Source organism: Mytilus californianus, unplaced genomic scaffold, assembly GCF_021869535.1.
Source record: "Mytilus californianus isolate M0D057914Y unplaced genomic scaffold, xbMytCali1.0.p SCAF_3, whole genome shotgun sequence".
NCBI lineage: Eukaryota > Metazoa > Mollusca > Bivalvia > Mytilida > Mytilidae > Mytilus > Mytilus californianus.
In genome coordinates this window covers 31,319,632-31,342,720 of record NW_026262679.1, presented here as the reverse complement: position 1 = coordinate 31,342,720, position 23,089 = coordinate 31,319,632, and the positions used below count along the sequence as shown (strand labels likewise).

Genomic DNA, 23,089 nt, shown 5'->3' with positions numbered 1-23,089 from the left:
TAGAACATGTAGAAACACAAACTGCCCCAATGTACATGTTTTTTTATCCAAACTGCCAAGGAACACTATCAACAAACCTTTTACCTTTTAACAAAACTGAATGTCAAAAGTAATAACTTCTTTAAGCAAACCTGTCCTGTGTTTAGTTATTACAGCCCTTTTAAGCTTTACTACACATATCAGTTGATCATATAGATTCTAGACAATGACCTGAACATGACGTACGATATTGACAGGAACTCCAACAAACCGACTTCAAATGTTTATAGTGTGATGACAAAAATCGTACGTAGTTGCCTATTAACTCCACATCTAATATCGATGCTTGTGTTCAATCAAATTGTCTAGGAACCGTGGCATTGATCGTAATAATGTAACATTTCAACATAACCGGATGTGTACATAATTCTCGAGGACATGACATTTAACGACCATGCCATTATATATTTCAAAAGGTATTCATGTATATATTTGCCCTTTTAAGCCTTATATAACTACTCATATCAGTTAATCAAATTTGTTTAGATACTCGGTGATAGCCTCAATAAGTAATCAATGCTCAATTACATCATTGTTAATGGCGATAGTATAAAGGACCCCTAATGATTCTGCAGTCGGCGAAAAGTTCAATAATGCAGATATAGAAGTTGTAACTTTTAAGTATTGAGTGAAAAGGACCAGTTTAAAGCACTGTTTTAGAAATTAATTTTATACTATTTATAATTAAAACAAATGTGTTTTAATACTATTTCAGAAATTGTCTAAAATGTGCATGTCCTTAAAATGTTAGGGTTTAGGCTTTTAAAACTTTTAAAACTCGCAATAGTATTAAAAATTTGATACGAATTATAATTACATTTTTTGCTACTACCATGAAACTACAAGTTATAGCAAAGTTTTTGTTTGTTTTCTTATGACTGTTGTGAAGTTGTCATGAGAAGGACGTGCTGTCATGAATGTTGAATTTTATTGAGAAATACAATTTAACACTGGAATGCCTCGCAATTGCTTTCAGCCAATCAAAAGGACGGATTTTTATGAACCATACATGTAATGTAATTATGTATGTTTCATTGGAATCCGTAATTTTTATTGGCTGACAGTAATCGCGGACACTCCAATATCATATAACATTTCCGTATAAAATGCAACAGTAATGACTGCACATGCTATCCGTGACAATTTGTTAAAACAGTGCTTGGAAAAACAACTGAAAAGCTTGACATAACTCTTAATTTCATGGTTGTAGCATAAACATGTAATTATAAGAATTGAATGCTTCTTTTAACAATTTTATAGGGTTGTAAAAACGTTGATCTATGCACATTTTTAAACCGCTTCCCCGCATAAAACATGTGCTTCGGACAACGCTTTTGCACCCCAATAAATTATAAAAAAAATAAAGAAGCATTCTGAGAGTATTGCATAGCAATACATAGTCCCCTACCGGTTAAAAATTCATTTTACTGGAACAAAATGCTAACTTGATCTATAACTTGTCATGGTGTAAACTATATAACAATTATCTTCAAGCATGAGAATAAAAAGTGTGGAAAACTGATTGTTTAAGTATATTTTCTAAGTGACCATAACTCTGTACAAAATCATCAGACCGGAACAAAATTCGAACTTGATCTGTAACTTGTCATGATAAAACTATATACCAATTATCAAATTAATATCTTCAAGCACGATGAAAAAAGGTGTGGAAAACTGATTATTTGAGTGAATTTTCTAAGTCCAAGGACCATTATTCTGCACAAAATCGTTAGACCGGAACATTATTCGAATTTGATCTGTAACTTGTCATGATAAAACAATACACCAAATATCAAATCAATATCTTCAAGCATGAAGAAAACAAGTGTGGAAAACTGATTTGCCAGACTGACGGATGGACAGACAGACGGACAGAGTGCAAACCTAAAGTCCCCTTCGACTTCGTCGGTAGGGGACTAAAAACAATAGCCTATGTATGTACATATGACCTTAACTACATTTACATGGATCATTAATGATGTATATTTTATGTAATACTTGTTGCTTAACCCTTTTTCTAAGACTTTCAACATAAATTCAATCATGATCAAAACAGGGGAAACATTTCAACACAAGGTTGGCAAAAAAGCGGACAATACTAGTATTGACCATGCCGGTGGTAAAAACCGGTAAATACTGGCAAATACTGGTCAATACTGGCAAATACTGTTCAATTGAATATTTAATAAACATTAATACTAAAAAAACCAGTCCCTACCTGGTCAATTACTGGGTAAATGGACAGATATAGTCACAGGACAGAAAGTCACAATTAATTACTTAATAAGTTTTTGAATATATAAGGGAAGATCCTTGAAATAATGTCTCATTATAAGATAAATTCATAGTGTAGTTTATGGAATTGTTTATGAACATATATATATATATGCATGGTTAAATGAAGATTTATCAAATATTAATCATACAAAGGACATATTTCTTGGCACCACTAAAAAGAGACTATGACAGCTTGTTTTCTTAACAGTAATTTCATCAAGTGTAATAAAAAAACCTTCAAAAGTTGTTGTATATATAATATGTAATTTAGTTTAAGAAAAAAACAACAATGGTTTGAAAAATTATTCTTTTCTTAACAAAAGAAAAACTTCTCGCAAAACTGAATTGTAAATTTCTGTCTTGTGACATTTTGCCCTACCTACAATTACTGTTAGTCATAAAAATATTAAAAAGTTCCAAGTCAATATTTGACTTTTCTTTAATGTTGTCTTTTCTTATATAAATTGAAATTCCGTATGAACACACTATTGACAGTGATTATCAGAATAAAATATTAGTGAATAGGATAAATAAGGCATATTAAAGATACTTCAAACTTCTATTTTCTGCATTTAGAAGATTTTTATCATTCTGTTGAAAAGTTAGGAATTAATTTATTGTTTGTTGAAAAGTCAGGAATTAATTTATTGTTTTAAACAGTCTTCAAAAATAACTTTTATGATTTGTTTTCTGTTTTGTCAACATTTATCAGCATGATTAGGGGGCAGTTTTTATAGTAATTAAACTTTTGACACCTGCTAGCAATATAATAGGTAATGCTCTGATAATCCAGTCACCTGTAATTCTATTTACCTGTCAAAATCAAACCTTTTCAAGAAAAAATATCTTGATTTAAAAATGTTGAAATAATTGATATAGCAATTTTATATATACCTAAAGTATGTAATATCATCATTCCCTTTAAGAACTAAATTAGTCATTATTCATGTTAATAGTTAATAAAACATACCAATATCATTCTTTTTTAAAAACTTAATCATGCCAAAGGAATTAATTTGAAATAATTTTCTCAATCAACCAATATTTTACTAAAAATTGATAGTTAAGCCTTTCAAAAGAACCATAAAAATTTCAATTGACCAGTATTTGCCAGTATTGACCACTTAAGGAGTATTGACCGGGGCGGTAAATACCAGTAAATACCTCTGGTAAATACTAGGGGCGGTATTTACCACCCAACCTTGTAATTCAACATGTTTACCCTTGTTTAAAATCCTTTTCTTTGAATATACTGTCCAACAATTAAAAATTAAAAATCTTGATCTTTAAAACATCCAAATCACTTCCCCTCCCTGAAATATTAATTTTGTATTTGCATTGTGTCATAGATCAAATTTATTGGTTCAGTGTATGTTCACTTGTTTTTGTTAATATGTCTTTTGATTGAGTTAAGCCATTTCAATTGATATTTTATAGTGTGTCTTTCTATGTTGTAATGTTACACTATTGTTTCAGGTTGGGTGAAGGTTGGCGCCTATTAAAACGTTTAAACCCGCTGCATTTGTTTGCACCTGTCCTAAGTCAGGAACCTGATGTTCAATGGTTGTCCTTTGTTGATGTGGTTCATAAGTGTTTCTCGTTTCTCGTTTTGATATAGATTAGACCGTTGATTTTCCTGTTTGAATGGTTTTACACTAGTAATTTTTGGTGCCCTTTATAGCTTGCTCTTTGGTGTGAGCCTAGTCCTATAATATATGAACTCGGGGGGGATATTTTCTATTTCTGTTTATTTCTAAATTTGTTTTTTTTACTTATTTTGCTATTTGTTTTTTTTTTTACTATCAATGTGTCACAATACTGAATTTAAAAACAGCAACTAAAATGCATGTACCTTGGGTATTAGTCTCACTAAGCAGACAGCTCTAGTTGAACTTGTGTTTGTCATAGCAGAGACATATCTGTTTTTTTATGTCTCTGGTCATTGCTAGAGTATTTCCAACCACTTACTCTATATATTGTCTTTATTTCACTCCATTCTATTCTTATACATCAAAATTCTTATGCATATATTTGTTAATCAAATTTGCTTTAATAATTTTTCTTGTTTTTAGCTAGCAAGTTTATAATTCAATTCATCTTAGTGTTCTAGCACGCATAAAATACAATATTATTATATGTATGTACCTAGGTCTGAGGTATATATGACTGTGTTGAAACTATTATTCAATGGTTGTATTTCCTATTCACAGTAATAATTAAATCCTGTTGTTTAATTTGAACACTTGAATCATAATAAATTAAGTATATAATGTAACAAATAATGTCAAAACTTATATGTATTTAGCAATGGATTACATTAAGGCAAGTTATGTATTTTTAATTGAAGTTATATTGTCCTTTGCTTGTAATTGTACAGTTTTTTTTTTATAAATAACAGATTGATTAGTACATGATGCATAACTTATGTAATTTTTAATAAAATAGTTTTCAAATAGACATCAGTTTGTAACACGAGTACATATAACATATCATGAATAAATTGCATGACATTGGATTAATATGATCTTAAGAATGTTCAAATCACTGCCGCAACTTTTTTACAACTCAAAGGTAGTGATAAACCCTGGAAGATATAAATATCAAGCCATAATCAAAATGGATTTTATTGCATTTCATGCAAATTTTCCCCCAAAAAAGACATTTAGTGGTAAACATACAGTATTTAAGAACAGACCAGTCCCCTTACCATAAATTTTTAAGTTCTTAAATATTGAAGTTAAAAACATCAAAAATCCTTTTAAAGTCTTATAGTTAGTCAAGTGTCCTCCATCATTTTCATCTTATATTTGAAAAAAACAAAACACATTCTAAACAAGTGGGGGGTCAACAGTTTATGTACTTTAAACAATATAATCTCAAGTATTAGTATCTTTATATTCTTTAAGTGCTGTCTCAAACACTTGTAAGTCTACTTTATGTTTCATTAAAAATTTCCCATTAAAATGAAACACAGGAATGTCATATCTGTATTTATTGAACCAATCTTTGTTTTCCTTTTTCTTTATGTCCACCTCTTCTAGCTGAAACTAAAGAATTATAATATTATTAAAACAAGAGTGCACACGCTGAAATGTCTCGCGTTTTACTAAAGTTTTACTACAAGTATCACATTAACTTAACATGATCCAAGAAAAAAATGTAAAGGTCAGATAAACCAAACCAAAAAATACATGTACATCTTACAATCATTCCATACATTGAATATAGTTGACCTATTGCTTATAGTATACAAGAAACAGACCAAACCATGAAAACTTTATATTGACCAATGAACCATGAATATGAGGTCAAGGTCAGATGAACCCTGCCAGACAGACATCTACACTTTATAATCATTCCATGGATCAAATATAGTTGACCTATCAAATATAGTATTTAAGAAACAAACTTAACCAGGAAAAACTTAACATTGACCAAGGAAACATGAAAATGAGGTCAAGGTTAGATGATACCTACCAGACAGACATATAAACCTTACAATCATTCCATACACCAAATATAGTTGACCTATTGCTTATAGTTTAAGAAAAACAGACCAAAACACAAAAACTTAACATTGAGCAATGAACCATGAAAATGAGATCAAGGTCAAATAAAACCTGCCAGACTGACGAGTACATTGTAAAATATTTCCATACACCAAATATATCTGACCTATTGCATATAGTATTAGACAAGAGGCTGTCAGAGTGACAGCGAACTGGATTTTCCTTCATGAATTGATATTTGCAAATCTGGACCCCCAAACAGGATCAAGTTTAAAAAATATATATAGCATTCAGAAAATTAGTTTATACAGAATACCAAACAAACCTACCACAAAAAAAAAAATTCTTCAAACAATTTACCAAAGAAAAGAAAAAAAAAATTTCCAAAATATCTTAATACAATGTACTTTAAAAATCTATAAGACTTATCTGTAATTATCTTCAAAATGTCTAATAATGAACAGTAAATTTCAAACTATATTTATACTGTCCTACAGAGCTTATCATCAACAACACTTAGGAAACACAAAATTTTCAAATAAATCTGTCACTCCAATTATTATTGTGATTGATAATTACCACATGTTTGTTACCTTCAAAAAAATTAGTGGAATCAAACTTTATATATACAATTTATAGTTCCCAATACTTTTTCTTTCATTTGTCACAAACTAATATCTGCAACTTATCTATCAATGTCAACAACTTTATCTACACAATGTAATGTAATGAAATATATCCTTTAATAAAAATAGATTAGTATCTAATGAAAATGATATTTGCAAATCTGGACCCCCAACAGGATCAAGTAAAAATTAAACATTAACACACCCAACAAAAAATAAAATACCACATAACAACTGTGACATCTATCTTCAAAACACACATGACTTAAAAAAATAGTTATAAAGAAATTTTTGACAACTCCTGACTAAAATCAATTGAACAGATACAATCATTGATAGACTATCTATCCATATACTTATTAATTACACCATTTCTGTTTAAAGGGAAATAACTCAAAATAAAAATAAATCATATAAAAAATATCACTTTTTGCTACTGAAAGGTCTACAACTCATCAATGAGAAAAGCTAAAATCGTGAAAATTGAACTAAGTCACGGAAACAACATATCTAAATTTGAAATGATTTTGTCAATGCGCTTTCATGTTATTGAACGGACACTGTTTGGCAGCCGCCCGTCCGCCGTACATCCCCAAATCAATAACCCGATTTTTCCTTCGAAAATATGGTTAAAATAAAATGCTCAGCTGGGCGCAGCTTGATACGACCGCAGAGGTCGAACCCTGATCATTTGGGGCAAGTATGGACACAACATTCAAGCTTGATACAGCTCTGAATTTTGATTGTGATTAAATATTTGACAATGCATAGGTTTCTGACACAGAATGAATGTGGTCTAAGAACTTAAAAAATTTTAATTTACCTATTCAAACCATATCATTATTATTTGCTTTTATATATAAATCAGAAATAACCAACTTAAAATGGAAAATTTTAAAGAAAAAAAAAGGAAAAAAAAATCCCCCCCCCAAATTTCTTGAACCCCTTATGATTCATCACCCCCAAACTCAATCCCAGCCTTCCCTTTGTGGTATGGTACCTTGCAGTACAATTTCAGAGAGATCCATTCACTTGAACACAAGTTATTGTCTGGAAACTAGAAAAATGCTTGTTTTTTTGCCCCAAATTCCTAAACTTTCTAGGGCAATTACCCCCAAACTCAAACCCAGCTTTCCCTTTAAGATATGGAACCTTGTAGTACAATTTCATAAAGATCCATACACATACACACAAGTTATTGTCCTGAAACTAGAAAAATGCTTGTTTTTGGCCCCTTATTCCTAAACCTTTTGGGCAATTACCCCCAAACTCAATTCCAGCCTTACCTTTGTGGTATGGTACCTTACAGTACAATTTCAGAGAGATCCATACACTTGACCACAAGCTATTGTCTGGAAACTAGAAAAATGCTTATTTTTGGCCCCTTATTCCTTAACGTTTTGGGCAATTACCCCCAAACTAAATTCCAGCTTTCCCTTTGTGATATGGAACCTTGTAGTACAATTTCAGAAAGATCCATACACTTACACACAAGTTATTGTCATGAAACTAGAAAAATGCTTGTTTTTTGCCCCTTTTTTTGCCCCTAATTCCTAAAATTTTGAGGCAAGTACCCCCAAAATCAATCCCAGCATTCCCTTTGTGATATGGAACCTTGTGGTACAATGTCAGAGAGATCCATACACTAACACACAAGTAATTGTCTGGAAGTTACAAAAATGCTTAATTTTGGCCCCTTTCCTTTTGCAGTCGAATAAAAACAGACCAAAACACAAAAATCTTAACTTTAACCACTGAACCATGAAAATGAGGTCAAGGTGAGATGACACCTGCTAGTTGGACATGTACACCTTACAATCATTCTATACACCAAATATAGTAGACCTATTGCTTATAGTATCTGAGATATGGACTTGACCATGAAACTTAACCTTATTTACTGATCCAGGAAAAGAGGTCAAGGTCAAGTGAAAACGGTCTGACAGGCATGAGGATCAAGCAAGGTACGCACATACCAAATATAGTTATCCTATTTCTCATAATAAGGCATTACAAAAAATCATAACTTTTTTTCAAGTAATCACTGAACTATGAAAATGAGGTCAACGACAAAGAACATATGACAGACAGAAACTTCATAACATAAGGCATCTATATACAAAAAAAAAATTAATAAATTTGTTGTTCAGAGTACGAGTACAGAAGTGAAAATTTATTGTCATACAAAATACTTATCAAAGGTGGTACATATTAAAAATAGTGAGACGAGATATTAACAGAAAATAAGTAAACATTGAATTAAGTCTTCTTTGACTGTCCATGGCGTTAAAACACTAAATCCCTGCCTGGGATGTGTTTTAATTGATTTTAGTTTCTGATGCATGATTTTTATTATTAATTGGTTTTGGCTTTTAACTAGCTTTCAGTAACTGCGAGTACTCTGAATAACAAATTTATTTTGTAAAAAATGTTTCTGTACTCCTAACAACAAAATTATTAATTTCAATTTACCTGTGTACCTTATTTTAGTTAACACCATTTTGTCCTAGGTTAAAGTTGTCTTTTTGACATTGAACATATTTTTTATTTATATTGTGTCATAGATCAAATTTTTCGTTCAGTGTATATTTCCTTTTTTTTGTGTATTGTCTTTTTGATTGAGTTAAGCCATTTCAATTGATATTTTATTGTGTGTCTTTTTATGTTGTAATTTTATACCACTGTTTCAGGTTAGGGTGAAGGTTGGCGCTTTTAAAACATTTAAACCAGCTGCAATTTCATGCACCTGTCCTAAGTCAGGAGCCTGTTGTTCAGTGGTTGTGGTTTGTTGGTGTGGTTCATAAGTGTTTCTTGTTTCTTATATAGATTAGACCGCTGGTTTTCCTGTTTGAATTGTTTTACACTAGTCTTTTTGGGGCCCTTTATAGCTTGCTGTTCGTAGTGAGCCAAGGTTCAGTGTTGAAGGCCGTACTTTGACCTATAATTGTTTACTTTTTACACATTGTGACTTGGATGGATAGTTGTCTCATTGGCACTCATACCACATCTTCTTATTTATATGACTTGTGCAATGACAAAATCGACAGGCAGTAGGATCGTTAGGATTTAACCTTAAAATAAATATGTATCATGTTATATATAGATAAAGCAATCTCTTAATAGAAAATTAACGTGAATGTGTATTTAAACATCCCAAAAACCAATCGAAAAGAATACAAATTTAGTTATGTTTTAATTTGTTGATGACAAAATCGATGTTAGTGCCAATGTAAACAATATTCAAAGATCTTATTCTTAACATTAATAAGATAACCTTTACTAATAAGTTTGTTTAAAGGGTCAATGAGTTTACACGGATCACATAGTGATTTCCGCGCTTTTAGTACAATATTACCGTAAAAGTAATACAAGTCTGTATTGGAACAAACATAGCTTTATTGTAGTGGCACGCTTACCTTATGCTTGTATGGTCTAAGAACCTCTAATGCTTCATCACAAAGGGAACAATTTTCTTTGGTATATAATGTCAGTATTGGTAGTAATTGTTCTGTGCTCATCTTTCTTATGTTTATCACTGGTGAGTTTGAAAGTAGATTCCATGATCTGATGAAATTCTGTAGGATGACCATGACTACCTACAAAGAATATATGCTTCATTTTATAACATGTGCTACCACAGTGACTTAGGACTAATCTTGGTTAATATATCAGCATATCAGACAGCTGCACACATACATGTATTTTCCAATTAAACCAATTTTAGCCTTCTAAGTCAACAATTTTACTTTGTCAGTATGCAATGGGATTGCTTCCCTTGAGTAGAAGATACATGTACTATAGTCAGCCGTAATATGTTGAATAGGGAAGTACTGCTTTAGCTCCGTTGCTTAGAGTGCTGTTAAGGTTCAGGAGGTGACAATGTGATTTTCTATTGAGAATCATGCTGTACTTGAAAAAAAAAGATGGTTACAGGTGAAATCTTAAGCAGTGTCCTCACAAGCCCAAATTGCATGTAATTTGATACATGTTCATGCATTTAAAGTTTCATAAATACATTGCGTAGCTTGCATTACAATTTATATTTTATTTTTTACTATTTAGTAATTACAAAAAAATTATAGTGTTACTTTATAGCATAACTGTATATAGTTAACTGAAAATCAACAAAAGTCTAAAAGAGCTGTTCTCAAAGCCTTCGTGTGAATCATCTTATATCTATGTATATAAAGGTATAAGGTCAGTTCACACCCTACACATTCGCCCCCTGGGTTTGTTCGCACTCTATGCGCGTATCCTATTTTTATTCAAATACAGGTTATATTATTAGATGTTTTTTAGATGTATAAAAATATAATTTTCTAAAACCTAAAATATATTTGAATTTTATTTATCTACGGCATGCTATGCCTTAAAACTTTTCAAGATACACAGGTTTGTCTGTACTCAGAGTAAATTTTGAGGTGAAAATGCAGCCATTTTAGCCAAAGGGTCCGCATGAACCTTAATGTTGACCTTGTCCGGTGTCTCTCATTTAGTTTGTTGGTAAACAAACACACGTGGTATTATACCGGAAATCACTAGGTAGTCATGCGCATTGACTAAAATTCCTGTTTCCGGCATGTAAAGTTGCAGACTACAAAATTGTAAACAATATTTTGGAAGGCATCTATTAAAATTATGCACGGAATTCATTTGAAGGTTAACTGAATGCTGCATTTTAGATGTTTTTTAGATGTATAAAAATATAATTTTCTAAAACCTAAAATATATTTGAATTTTATTTATCTACGGCATGCTATGCCTTAAAACTTTTCAAGATACACAGGTTTGTCTGTACTCAGAGTAAATTTTGAGGTGAAAATGCAGCCATTTTAGCCAAAGGGTCCGCATGAACCTTAATGTTGACCTTGTCCGGTGTCTCTCATTTAGTTTGTTGGTAAACAAACACACGTGGTATTATACCGGAAATCACTAGGTAGTCATGCGCATTGACTAAAATTCCTGTTTCCGGCATGTAAAGTTGCAGACTACAAAATTGTAAACAATATTTTGGAAGGCATCTATTAAAATTATGCACGGAATTCATTTGAAGGTTAACTGAATGCTGCATTTACAATTAAAGTGACTGGTTAGTATTCTCATTAAACGGGAAGACGTGCAAAACTTGGTGAAACTCATTGTAAAACCAAAAATCAGATAAGATCTGATCCATTTTGATTAGGGAAAGATCCTCATAAATGGGTATTATCCCATTAATGGACAGTATATTTTACAGTGATAAAAAATTTAATTGCTCTTATTGATATCAGGTTATTTTCAGGCACAAACATTCATGATAAAGGCAACATTTTGCCCCAATAGACCATACATGTAACTAAAAATGTATATGCGAAGACCAAATTATGGCAAATAATTTATAAATTTTCATCCCCACCTGCCCTCTGAAATCGTCCTGTAAAGTCTTTTCATTAAAAAAAAAATGATTTTGTTCATTTCTGTAACCAGAAACAGCACCAATTAGTTTGTATCATTCATTTATACTCCAGTTTCAATTTTGACACCTTTTTCCTTATTTTCAAGTAATTATTTAAGCAGAATAATTAAGTCAATATGTTCCCCTGCTGTACACTGGCTTCATTAACTAGCATGTAGGATAGATTGATTATGTGAGGGACCTGAATAATTTGGGTTACTAGTATTTAGTGGGGTCAAAGAACACTAATTTCAATGTTTAGAAAACCATTCATTGACATTGTTTTTCTAATACCATGATTTTATGTCGAAAATTTAGACCATAAACCCCTATGAATGATATCCAAAGCGCAAGAATCATAAATTGCACACCTTGGTCTGAAAAACTTCATTGGCAGGGGCGAAGCTGTTGTTAGGCACTTTAGGCATGTGCCTACACATAATTTTTTTTTTCTTCTTCTTCTTTCAATACAGAGTAGGACTCTATTTGAGTGTATAATGACTCTTGCTCGTATAAACACGAGGCCTTTCCTCCTCCATTATCAAAACCAGCAAGTAATTAATATTTACAAATTAAAACTATATACATCTGGGATCTAAGGAGTTCTAGGTGTGAGAAGCTCCTGTCAAGGCCTCTGGCAGGATGGTAAGGTTGGCTTTGAACTCTTCTAGTGTAGCTGATGTTGTGGCTTTTTCCAGTAGTGTGTTCCATTCCCTGGTTGATCTTAGGAAGAAGGAGTACCTGTACTATGTCTTTTAGAGTATGCTGTTGGTGTATGCGGTGACCTCCTCTGGTCCGTGAATCTCCAGGTTTGTAGTAGTTTGATGGGTCAATATCTACCAATCTATTGTGTATCTTGTAGGCCATGGTGAGGCAGTCTTTGCAGCGGCGATCTTTAAGAGGCTCCCATCTTAGTGTCTCCATTAACACACGATTAAAGAGCTGACACAACCTGGGGATACATATTGGTATTCATTGAACACGAACCTGGCTGCCCTCCTCTGCACTTGTTCTAGATCTTTTTCAAGGTTTTGTTGGTAGGGGTCTCATACAGAGGAAGCGTATTCAAGAGTTGGTCTAACCATGGTGATGTAGGCATTGGCTTTGACATCTGGTTTACACCGCCCTAGGTTCCTTCTCAGGAAGCCTAGTGTCCTTGATGCTTTGCCTACCGTCTGGTTGATATGTGTCTTCCACTGTAGGTAGTGATTTATAGTGACTCCCAGGTATTTCCCATGCTCAACTGCATCTAGGGTGTGACCATGTACATGTAGTTGGTAGTTCCTTATCAGTGGGTTTCTTTTGTTGGTTATCCCTATCACGATGCACTTCTCGGGATGGAAATTCATCTGCCATCTTGACTCCCACTCTTGCAGTTTGTTGAGGTCGTCTTGTAGTGTCTAGCTATCCTTTCTGTTCTTTATTTTTCTATAAACTAGGCATTCGTCTGCAAATAACCTTGCCTCAGAAGTTGTTGATTGTGGCAGGTCGTTTATATAAGCCATGAATAAGAGTGGTCCAATGACTGTCCCCTGTGGCACCCCTGAGATGACGTTTTAGATAATAGACCGTTTGTCAGATTTACTTAGGGTTTCATAAAATATAAGACTAACATGTCTAGCGGAGCCATTAATCTTTTGTTTGTGCATTGGGGTCTATTTAGAGGCCTGAAGAAGGGAGGGGTTTACTATAGAAACCTATGGGATTTTATTTTTTTAAATTTTCAAATGACTATTTCAGTGATAGACGCATGCCGTCTTCAGTAATGAGAACAGGACAATAAAAAAAATCAACCAAAATATAGGGCGAGTCCCTTGGGGTCATCCCAACCCCCTTCAATTTGAAAATGTACTTTTATCTTGTAAACCGTCGCCATCCCCACCCCTAAACAATATATATACTTGTATGGGACAATAAAAGAAATCAAATGAAAATAATTTGGGGGAGTCCCCGGTGTTGTCCCACCCCCTCCTGTTTGAGAACTTGGAAATGATCGAGATCCCCACCCCTAAACCATATATATTCATGTATGGGACAATAAAACAAATCAAATGAAATATATGGGGAGTCCCTGGGGTCACCCCAACCCCTCCTGTTTGAGAACTTGGAAATGGTTGAGATCCCCACCCCTAAACCATATACATTCATGTATGGGACAATAAAACAAATCAAATGAAATATAGGGGGAGTCCCTGGGGACACCACACCCCCTCCTGTTTGAGAACTTGTAAGCAGTCAAGATCCCCACCCCTAAACCATATATATTCATGTATGGGACAATATAACAAATCAAATGAAATATATGGGGAGTTCATCCGGTCACCCCGCCCCTCCTGTTTGAGAACTTGGAAATGGTCGAGATCCCCAGCCCTAAACCATATGTTTTCATGTATGGGACAATATAACAAATCAACTGAAATATGGGGGGAGTCCCTGGGGTCACCCCACCCCCTCCTGTTTGAGAACTTGTAAACGGTCGAGATACCCACACCTAAACCATATTTATTCATGTTCATCATTTCAAAAAGATTTGAATGACATACAGGGTCAATCTCCTAGGTGTCACATATGCATATCACTTACTAGACCAAACCAATATGAACTGGACTTTGCCCAATGTCAGGAGACCATTGGAATGACGAATTATGGGGGCTTTGTTTGGGAGACTTCGTAACAGCATCCTGTTACAATTATTTCTTGTTTATGATAAAATTATATTGATGCAAAAAATGAGTCTAGGTTAATTGAATTTACTTTAATTATTTATTAAATTATTTCTGGGCCTATAATAATTTTCATTTATGGCTCATTTTAAAGAAAACATATAAATCTTTCAAGCAGTGTAAAGCCCGAAAATGTTTGACCAACTGTTTTCTAATCACCTGTCATTTTATTCCAAACTGGTATGGAGTAACATCATGCACTTGGGGGTGAAGATGGGGGTCATTTACATTGATATATGAGTTGCTTTTGAAAACCTTGATGAAATATTAATTAATTTGTCTTAATAATCAATTCATTTAATGAACATAAATGTACAATATACGAATGTTTAATGTTTGTTCTTTCAAATCTTAAAAAAAATTTGAAGCAACACTGCCACAATTTTCATAATTACGTTTGCATTGGTTTTTGGTTAACTGCCTACAGCGCTTACAGTGCTTTGATTTGGAGGAGTCTCTTGTGGGGCACTTTGTCAAAAGCTTTGGAGAAATCAAGCAGGATGATGTCTGTCTGTTCTCCTTGGTCTAAATTCTTGCCAATTTCATCTAGTGTTATCAGGAGTTGGGTTTCGCAAGATCTTTTTGCTCTGAAACCGTGTTGATGGTCACATAGGATCTGGTGGTAGTCAAAGTGATCCATGATGGTGCTATGAACAATATGTTCCAAAAGTTTGCAGCAAATCGAAGTCAATGAGACTGGTCGATAGTTTGAGGCTTTGTGTTTTTCACCTTTTTTGAAGACTGGTACAATGTTGGCAGCTCGCCAGTCATCAGGAATGATTCCAGTGTCCAAAGATTTCTGGTAAAGAATGGTCAGGTATGGTGATATGTGTTCAGCTGCTTCTTTAAGTATATAAGCTGGAATTTCATCAGGCCCAGTGGCTTAAATGGTCTTAGTCCACGGAGTAGCTTGTAAACTCCGGCCTGGCTAACTGTGATGTTGTCCATAGTTGGGAATGGACTTGGTCCCATATGTGGCATGTTATGTATGTCCTCTTTGGTGTAGACAGATTGGAAATGCTGGTTTAAAATTGAAGCTTTAGTTGGTGTATCGCTGTGGAGTAGTCCATATTTGTCTTTGAGTATAACAATGCCTGTGGATTCTTGTTTCCTGCTCTTAATGTAGGACCATAATCGTTTTGGTTGCTCCTTGTGCTCTGTGCTGATGATATCTTCCATGTATTTTCCATGAGCAATCCTGGATTCTTTCTGTAGCTTTGCCTTGAGAAATTTGTAACGTTTCCAATCTTTAGTGTTTTTAGTTCTTTTAGCCTTGGTGTACGCTCGCTGTTTGCTGTTGCTAATATTCCGTAGCTGTGTGTTCATCCAATTAAATAATGGCCTGACAACGTTATCTGTAGATGCACGTGAAGTCGTCAAAACTCTTTAATTATCAAATGTCATTTGTATGCTAGTCTATCATCCTTAGTGAATGGAGACTCCGAGTGGTAGATAGAATTGTATGTACATTATATTCCACCTTAAGTTATATAGAAACTAAAAACTAGAACTTTGGTTCAGATCATTTCACTTCTATCAACAAATTAATACTTGAATGAATCTCATCATGCTCAAAACCCTGACATTTTATTCTTAGATACATGATTTTTTTTATTAGTTTTTGTTGGCTTTCAGCTAGCTTTCCACTTAGTCTTCATCAGACCTACAATGTAACCCTTGCCAAAGTGGGGCGTCTGTTTGGCTGTGCTGGGTATATAAATACGCAGTCACGTCTGGTCAGAAGGGGGCTTTGAATCTGATGCCTAGTGTAGAGAGAATGCCACGCTATCTGCACGTTAAGAACACTTAAAACAACTCTTTCAGGGGTCCGTAGGTGGTCTGCTGCAGGGCAAAATTTCTGTCCCTATCCAATAAACCCTCAGTTTCCAAGGGCATTTCCAAATTTCCTGACCTTCATCCTGGATGACCCCTTTTACTGTACTACCTGTTGTATTTGTTCAGTTGTAAATTTGTTTTTGTCCTGAACATGCATGAACTATTTGCCACTGGATGTTTAGCAATCAATCAATCAACTAGCTTTCAGTAATTTTTAGTACTCTCAGATCTACGTTTGATGACAATAATTATTCAAATTCCAAGGCAGGTAGGGATTTTACAGTACAGGATATCAGAAAATATAAATTTCTTGAATTTTGTTAGATAGTACATGTATGAACAGAACCGAACTTCTGCATTAGGCATCGACTGTGTGTGCATATGTGTTTGTGTGGCCGGGGAGGGTAAAGGTTTAAGAATCAAAAGATGAATGGTCGATGCCTAGCCAAAAAGATAGTATTTTTATATAAAGGTAGTAGTCTCAGTGTTTACGTGCCTATTTTTTTAATGAAGGATCGTCAATAAGTACATATGATATATATCAATTATCCTCAATCAGAAAGGAATAGATATAAAAATACTAAAGAGGATGTACTGCTTAATTAAAAGGCTACGATTATCTATGCTGGACCCCATGCCGCATTTTGTACCTACAGTTTATTCGATACCTATCTACGCCCCTGATTGGAGTAGAGAAATTAACCCTAATATATAAAGAACAATATATTTACATACTGGAGTGGAGATACTCTATGTCATTTGCTTCATAATGAAGGCTAAACAATATATAACTTGTTTTACCAAATTGAAAAAAAAATAATCCAAGCATAATTCCTGTTGAAAAGGGAAACTAAAATAAGGAAGCATATACCGGATGTTGGTCCTGTTGTAAGGGATTTTGATATTGTAAATTATTTTGTTGTAGAGACCCAGTATGAATTCACAAGTACATACAAAGTTCACTGACCATTTCAATGCCAGTTGGATGAATGAAGATTGTGAGAGTATTTCATCTAATTATGGATTGGAAGGTTTATACGAGAGGCTTCAGTCCAACAAAGAAATCTCTATACTTCCCATGCAACCAGTCAGTCTAAAGGGTCCATCACTACCAGACTTTGAACATGATATGGTTTCACCTGATGAGCAGGAACATTTAATTAATGCTTTCCTTGGTTGTCAGCGAAATCTTGCCAGAGTCGTATGCAATTCATCTAGATTTTTTCAGCATTTACAGAAAAGACTGATTGTGCTTCAACGTATTTATCATGCTGTATATTGCAAACAACATCATAGGCAATATAACCAAGGGGTAGAAAATCAGAATATTAATGACAAAAAGTCAGTCTGTCAAGGTACCAACTTGAACTTCCAATTTCCACAAGGCAGTGATGCATTGATGGAATTGGGTATAAAAACTGGCTTGACTTTGTTGTTTTCTTTGTTAAAACAGAATTGGTTTTTAGCTGGACAGACAGGACAATTATCATTTTCAAATGAAATTCTCCAAACAGCAGTGTCAATAGTATCTAGCTTTCCACCGCTTTCCCTTGCAAATGAAGCTAAGCTTACTCCTTTAGGAATTGAATCTCTAAACCAAGTCAACAGTTTTCTCCATGCAGTTGCAAGTTCTCAGGCTGGTGCGGATCCAGTAGGTCAAAAATTAGCAGCAGAACTTATGATATCATTGGCTGCACAAAGAGGTTCCCTATGCTATGCTTTAGAATGGATCAACATGGCTATGCATTCTGCAGTTACCATAGGAACAGAATCTGGATCATCAAGAGGTCGTATCAGTTGGACATATTTCACAAATACAGTTAAACAAATGATAAGATCTGTGGTAAGTTGTGTAGAAAACAGAATTCATGACAATTTAGTTGGCAAATTTGAATTGACAGATTTATAGAGGAATTGCTGATTTAGAGAGCGGCAAGGAAACATGTAAAAATTACTTTATTTCAAGATTTGAAAACGTTTGTGATTATTTGGGACTTGTCTGTTTACATTAACACTTAATTTACCTGTATGTATGAATAAAAGGAGTTGTGAAATAAACATCAATGAAAAGTAACCTAACAACATACAATGGTTCATTAAAACTTTTTAAGAGGTTGCAATGCAATTCACTTTAAAAGATGAATATTTATATAGTTATTTTTTGCATTTTAGGGAGGTGCAGAGATGACAGGAGGAGCATTCACTAGAAATCCACCACTAGATAGAGATAATCTTGTGTCTTTGTACTTTGCTGCTGTAGTACTTCTTGAGGAGGTAAAAGAAAATCAGTCATAAGGAAAATATTAAAACATTTCTGAGATGAGTTTTCAGTTTACTCAAATTTCTACATATTGAGTAATGTGTTTCACGATTAAACTATTGTTATTTCTCTTAATTGAAATACGCTGTACCAAATGGAAGAGTCAAGGTGTCTCAGCCATTAAGAGCATTGTATTGATAAAATAGAAGAACACTGTTGATTTGTATATTGTATTACAATGGTTTACTGCTCATATTCACCTGACATTAATTTATATTAGCCCTAGCCTGTACTCCTTATTTTATGGGTCACTAAAAAAATGCATTTTTACAGAAAAAAGTGGAATCTGACTTTTGATTTATACTTGTTTAATTAAAGCTGATGTGTTTCTTTAATGGTACAATTTATTTATGCAATATGATCATAAATATTTCACTGCTATATTTTAGCTGTACAACTTAGCAGCTGATTATGCCAGTAACTATTGTGTCGGACCTGATGAAAACTCTAACTCCTCAGTCTCTAACAGCAATACAGGAGTTAGTGGTGGCTGTGATGTTTATGTATGGGGCAGTAACACAAGTGATCAGCTTGCTGAAGGAAGTCTGGAAAAAATTCTTACGCCAAAACAGGCTTCTTCATTTGGGGAATGTCAGCAGGTAAATGATACAGATTTAAAGTATGAAAATATATGAGTTTTACCATAAAAAAACAAGCATGTAATACTTTATATATACTGTGGATTCATTGTTATTCATGGAATACCAAATTTCGTGGATTTCTTTGGTTAACGTAAGACATGAAAATAAGTGTCAAATGAAATACAAATTTTCCATAGGCTTGTATGAAGACTTTGGAAAAACCATGAATTAAGATATCCACGAAATACAACTTTGACCTTAATCCATGAAATTAAACGAATTCACATTACATGATATATGGCTTGATCAAGATAGGGAAAAGTTGCACAATGATGTTGTTGGTATGCCATATTTCTTTCATACAAGCTAACAGTATTATTGTAAAGTGTCCATTGCAGTTGGATACAAAAGTGGCAAGAGAAAACTTAAAATTGAAGAAGAAAAGATAACACCAAAGAAAAGGGTGAAAAGAAAAAGAATTGTCCACAAAACATTACACAGAAACCTAAGTTTGAGAAATATGATCCCATTAAAATCTTGGGGTGAACTCAGTTTCAAAAGGCTAAGGATTCTTTCTCCAATATACTGACTTCCATGCAAAAATTGAAATATTGTAACAGCAACTATAAAAGACAACTTATACAAATTATTTGTGATATATTGAACCAAAATATAGACATAGTGTCTCTTGTTCGGTTTACATATAAGATGTGTGGCACATTTTAATAATTTAATGTTTAATTTTACATTTAAGGTTGAAGCTGGACAGTTTTGTTCTTTTATAATTCACCCAGATGGATCTGTCAGTGCATGTGGGAAGGGCAGTTATGGAAGACTAGGACTTGGAGATTCAAATAACAGAGCTGTACCTAAAAAGTTAACCTTTGACCCTAAAAGATGTATCAAGAGAATCACGTCATCTAAAGGATCTGATGGTCATACTCTATCTTTAACAACAGAAGGGGATGTTTTCAGCTGGGGAGATGGTAATTGTGTTGTCATACAAGATAATAGCTTGTATTTGAAAGAGAGATATTTTTATCTGTTTATGATGGGAAACACAAGCAAGACTGTTTGACAAATACAAAAAACTGTTTTTTCCTTCACAATGATATTTATAGAGTTTTATAACAGGAATTATGTAAACCGTTATTTTCAAATACTTTTATGTAAGAATTGAATGCTTCTTTTTGTAAATTTATTGGAGTGTAAAAGCACGGAAGCGCTCCATTCTAAAAATGTGGGCACGGTCAACGCTTTTACAACTCTATAAAATTTCTAAAAGAAGCATTCAATACTTATAATTACATTTTTTTGCTAGGATCATGAAAACACGATTTCTATCAAGTTTTTCTTTTATTTAGCTGTGCACTTTATTATGGAAGCTCGTGTCATCATGAATGTTACATTTCGTTTTGAAATGGAGGTTAATTTCGGAATGACTCGAGATTGCTGTTACCCAATCAAATAACGTATTATAATGAAACATACACGTAATGTAATTAATTAAAAGTAAACGAACTGTCTCCTTTTATGGATATTTAATTTGTTTATGAATATATATATTTATGTTACCTGTTATGTTCTGACATACTGTAGAAACATACTTTTACATAACACTGCAATAGCCTTTAACATTATTTTTAATTAAAGAACAAACAGATTAAAGTTTTTAGTTTCATTTTTTTTCAAAATGAAATATTAATTCTTTTGTTTACTTCTTCAAGGTGATTATGGAAAATTAGGTCATGGAACAAGTTCCACACAGAAAAGCCCAAAAGTTATTCAAGGCTTGCTGTCAGGAAAGGTTTGTAATTTTTTGAATATGTTCAGAAGTAATTATTTATGATATTGATAATATTAAGAGCATATTGGCATAGGGCAACTAATCCTTACATCATTGACTTTATACTTCTGCTTCTATTGACTTTATTGTAGTTTGAAAGTTTCTGGATTCGTGAAAAACTATCTTCAGTAGCTACTGTAAATTCAGAAATTATTGTGATGTTTTTATTATTAAATGCGAGAACATCAGGATGTCAATAATAAAAACTCTCATTCATTATTCCAGTAGTGATTCTGTCATAAATTATTTTTTTTCAATAGCATTTATTTGATTTCACATGTTTGCCAAAGGTCAAGGATTGGCAATAATAAATGCATGCATTAGTTTCTGAATTTACAGTAATAAATGTCTCATGTTTGTCATTCCAAACTGCTGTCATTCAGCTCTTCCATAATCCTTCAGGTGTCCTATCAGACTTTCTTTATTATGCCTCTAGATGTTGAACTGATTTTAAGTTCATGCATATATAATGCTAATTCGTGTTTGTTTTGGTTAACCTATGTTGAATTACTGCCCTTGTATTATTTGGCAGCAGGCAGGGTGTTTTCAAAACATATTTAGTTAAATGTAGATATTGTGAAATATTTACTTCTTAGTACATTACAAAATTTTCTTGCTTGTTTCACTATGGCCATTAGCAATAAAAGTTTAAAACTAAAACATGTCAAATTTCATCATATCTATCAAAAATAGGAAGATGTGGTTCAAAGTTCCTATAACTCAAAAATGCTTTGAGCAATTTTCATGAACTTACGTGAAATGTTTATATTTATTGGCTTAAGTTCCCTTTTGTTTTTTTTATAAATTTCTGATATGACATTGCGGAGTTATGGAACATTTGTCGTTGAAATATCTTTTATTACTGTCCATTTTTCACACTTTGGACTGTTATAGAATTTTATTCTTTCAAAAATCGAGGCCACAAACTTAGTTAAACTTGATGTAGCCTTTATATAGTCAAAATTATTCATGTTTTGTGTCAATGGCTACCACTGTGTGTATTTTTTATTTTTGAGGGGATGGGGTGTTTTTGAGCAGTGCTTACAGTATTTCTAGTTGATCATATAAATTTATTTAAAGCATAAGGGCGGCGGGCGTATCATGTGCTCATGGTGCAGCTCTTTATTATAACTTTATAATGATTTAAGGTTGTGAAGTGTATATCAGCTGGATACAGACACAGTGCTGCCGTTACTGAGGAAGGAGAACTTTATACATGGGGAGAAGGAGACTATGGTAGATTAGGTAAGTGTTACTGAGGAAGCAGAATTATGTGCTTTTGGAGACAACATAATTTGGGAGGGAGATAAAGGCATGTTAACTAAGTTTTGTTATTTAGGGAGGTGAATTGTGTATCTGTTACATTGCTTCTAAAGGAAGGACAACTATTTATCTGGATCAGGCTGACAGTGCAAATGTTTCTGAGGATGATTGAAACCCAGAGGGAGATTTTGAAAACACCTTGAAACAAAATCCCATATCATCCATTTTGTTGGACTGTTATATTTGTATTTAGATAATGATTTAGTGTAAGACAGCTATGTAACTTTGTATATAAATGAAAAATCACATCAAGATAGATGCATGGAATACTGTATATTTGTATGACTTTAAATAAGTTTAAATTTTTGTAGTTACTTAATAGGAAAGAAAATTGTTGTTTGTCTATTCACAGGTCATGGTGATAGTAACAGTAAGAATTTCCCTACTAAAGTTCAGGATATAGGACCAGTTGGACAAGTGACATGTGGTAGTTCACATACTCTGGCTGTATCTCAAGATGGCAAACATGTCTGGTCATTTGGAGGTGGTGATAATGGTAATCATTTGTTTGACAAGAAGAAAAATCATGATCACATTATAATAAATACATATATTAAAAAACAAATCAGAATGAA

The 23,089-nt window shown here is 33.3% G+C and overlaps 2 protein-coding genes across 6 annotated transcripts in view; one reads left to right on the top strand and one right to left on the bottom strand.

Moving 5' to 3' along the window:
* Positions 1–4,732: 4,732 nt before the first annotated feature.
* On the bottom strand, positions 4,733–11,389 carry LOC127734366 (glutaredoxin-like protein C5orf63 homolog). 4 transcript variants are annotated; one of them, XM_052244202.1, is made up of 3 exons: positions 11,319–11,378; positions 9,868–10,047; positions 4,733–5,363 (listed from the first exon to the last, which is right to left on the bottom strand). In XM_052244202.1, exons 2-3 carry the CDS (start codon positions 10,039–10,041, stop codon positions 5,193–5,195), a joined length of 345 nt encoding a protein of 114 aa, XP_052100162.1. In that variant the 5' UTR covers positions 10,042–10,047; positions 11,319–11,378; the 3' UTR covers positions 4,733–5,192. The 4 variants fall into 4 exon arrangements, 1 of the variants encoding a protein (XP_052100162.1); XR_007997535.1 differs by having other exon boundaries at positions 5,229–5,363; positions 11,307–11,389; XR_007997534.1 differs by lacking the exon at positions 11,319–11,378 and adding an exon at positions 10,913–10,995 and having other exon boundaries at positions 5,229–5,363.
* A 38-nt stretch (positions 11,390–11,427) lies between these two features.
* LOC127734359 (probable E3 ubiquitin-protein ligase HERC1) overlaps positions 11,428–23,089 on the top strand; it is an 83,017-nt gene continuing 71,355 nt past the window's right edge. For both annotated transcript variants that reach the window (XM_052244196.1, XM_052244195.1), the window contains exons 1-8: positions 11,428–11,540; positions 17,370–18,287; positions 18,617–18,718; positions 19,154–19,363; positions 20,100–20,331; positions 21,073–21,152; positions 22,340–22,436; positions 22,867–23,010. In XM_052244196.1, the coding sequence (XP_052100156.1) occupies positions 17,379–18,287; positions 18,617–18,718; positions 19,154–19,363; positions 20,100–20,331; positions 21,073–21,152; positions 22,340–22,436; positions 22,867–23,010 (1,774 nt within the window). In that variant the 5' untranslated portion in view covers positions 11,428–11,540; positions 17,370–17,378. The remainder of the gene's footprint in view (positions 11,541–17,369; positions 18,288–18,616; positions 18,719–19,153; positions 19,364–20,099; positions 20,332–21,072; positions 21,153–22,339; positions 22,437–22,866; positions 23,011–23,089) is intronic.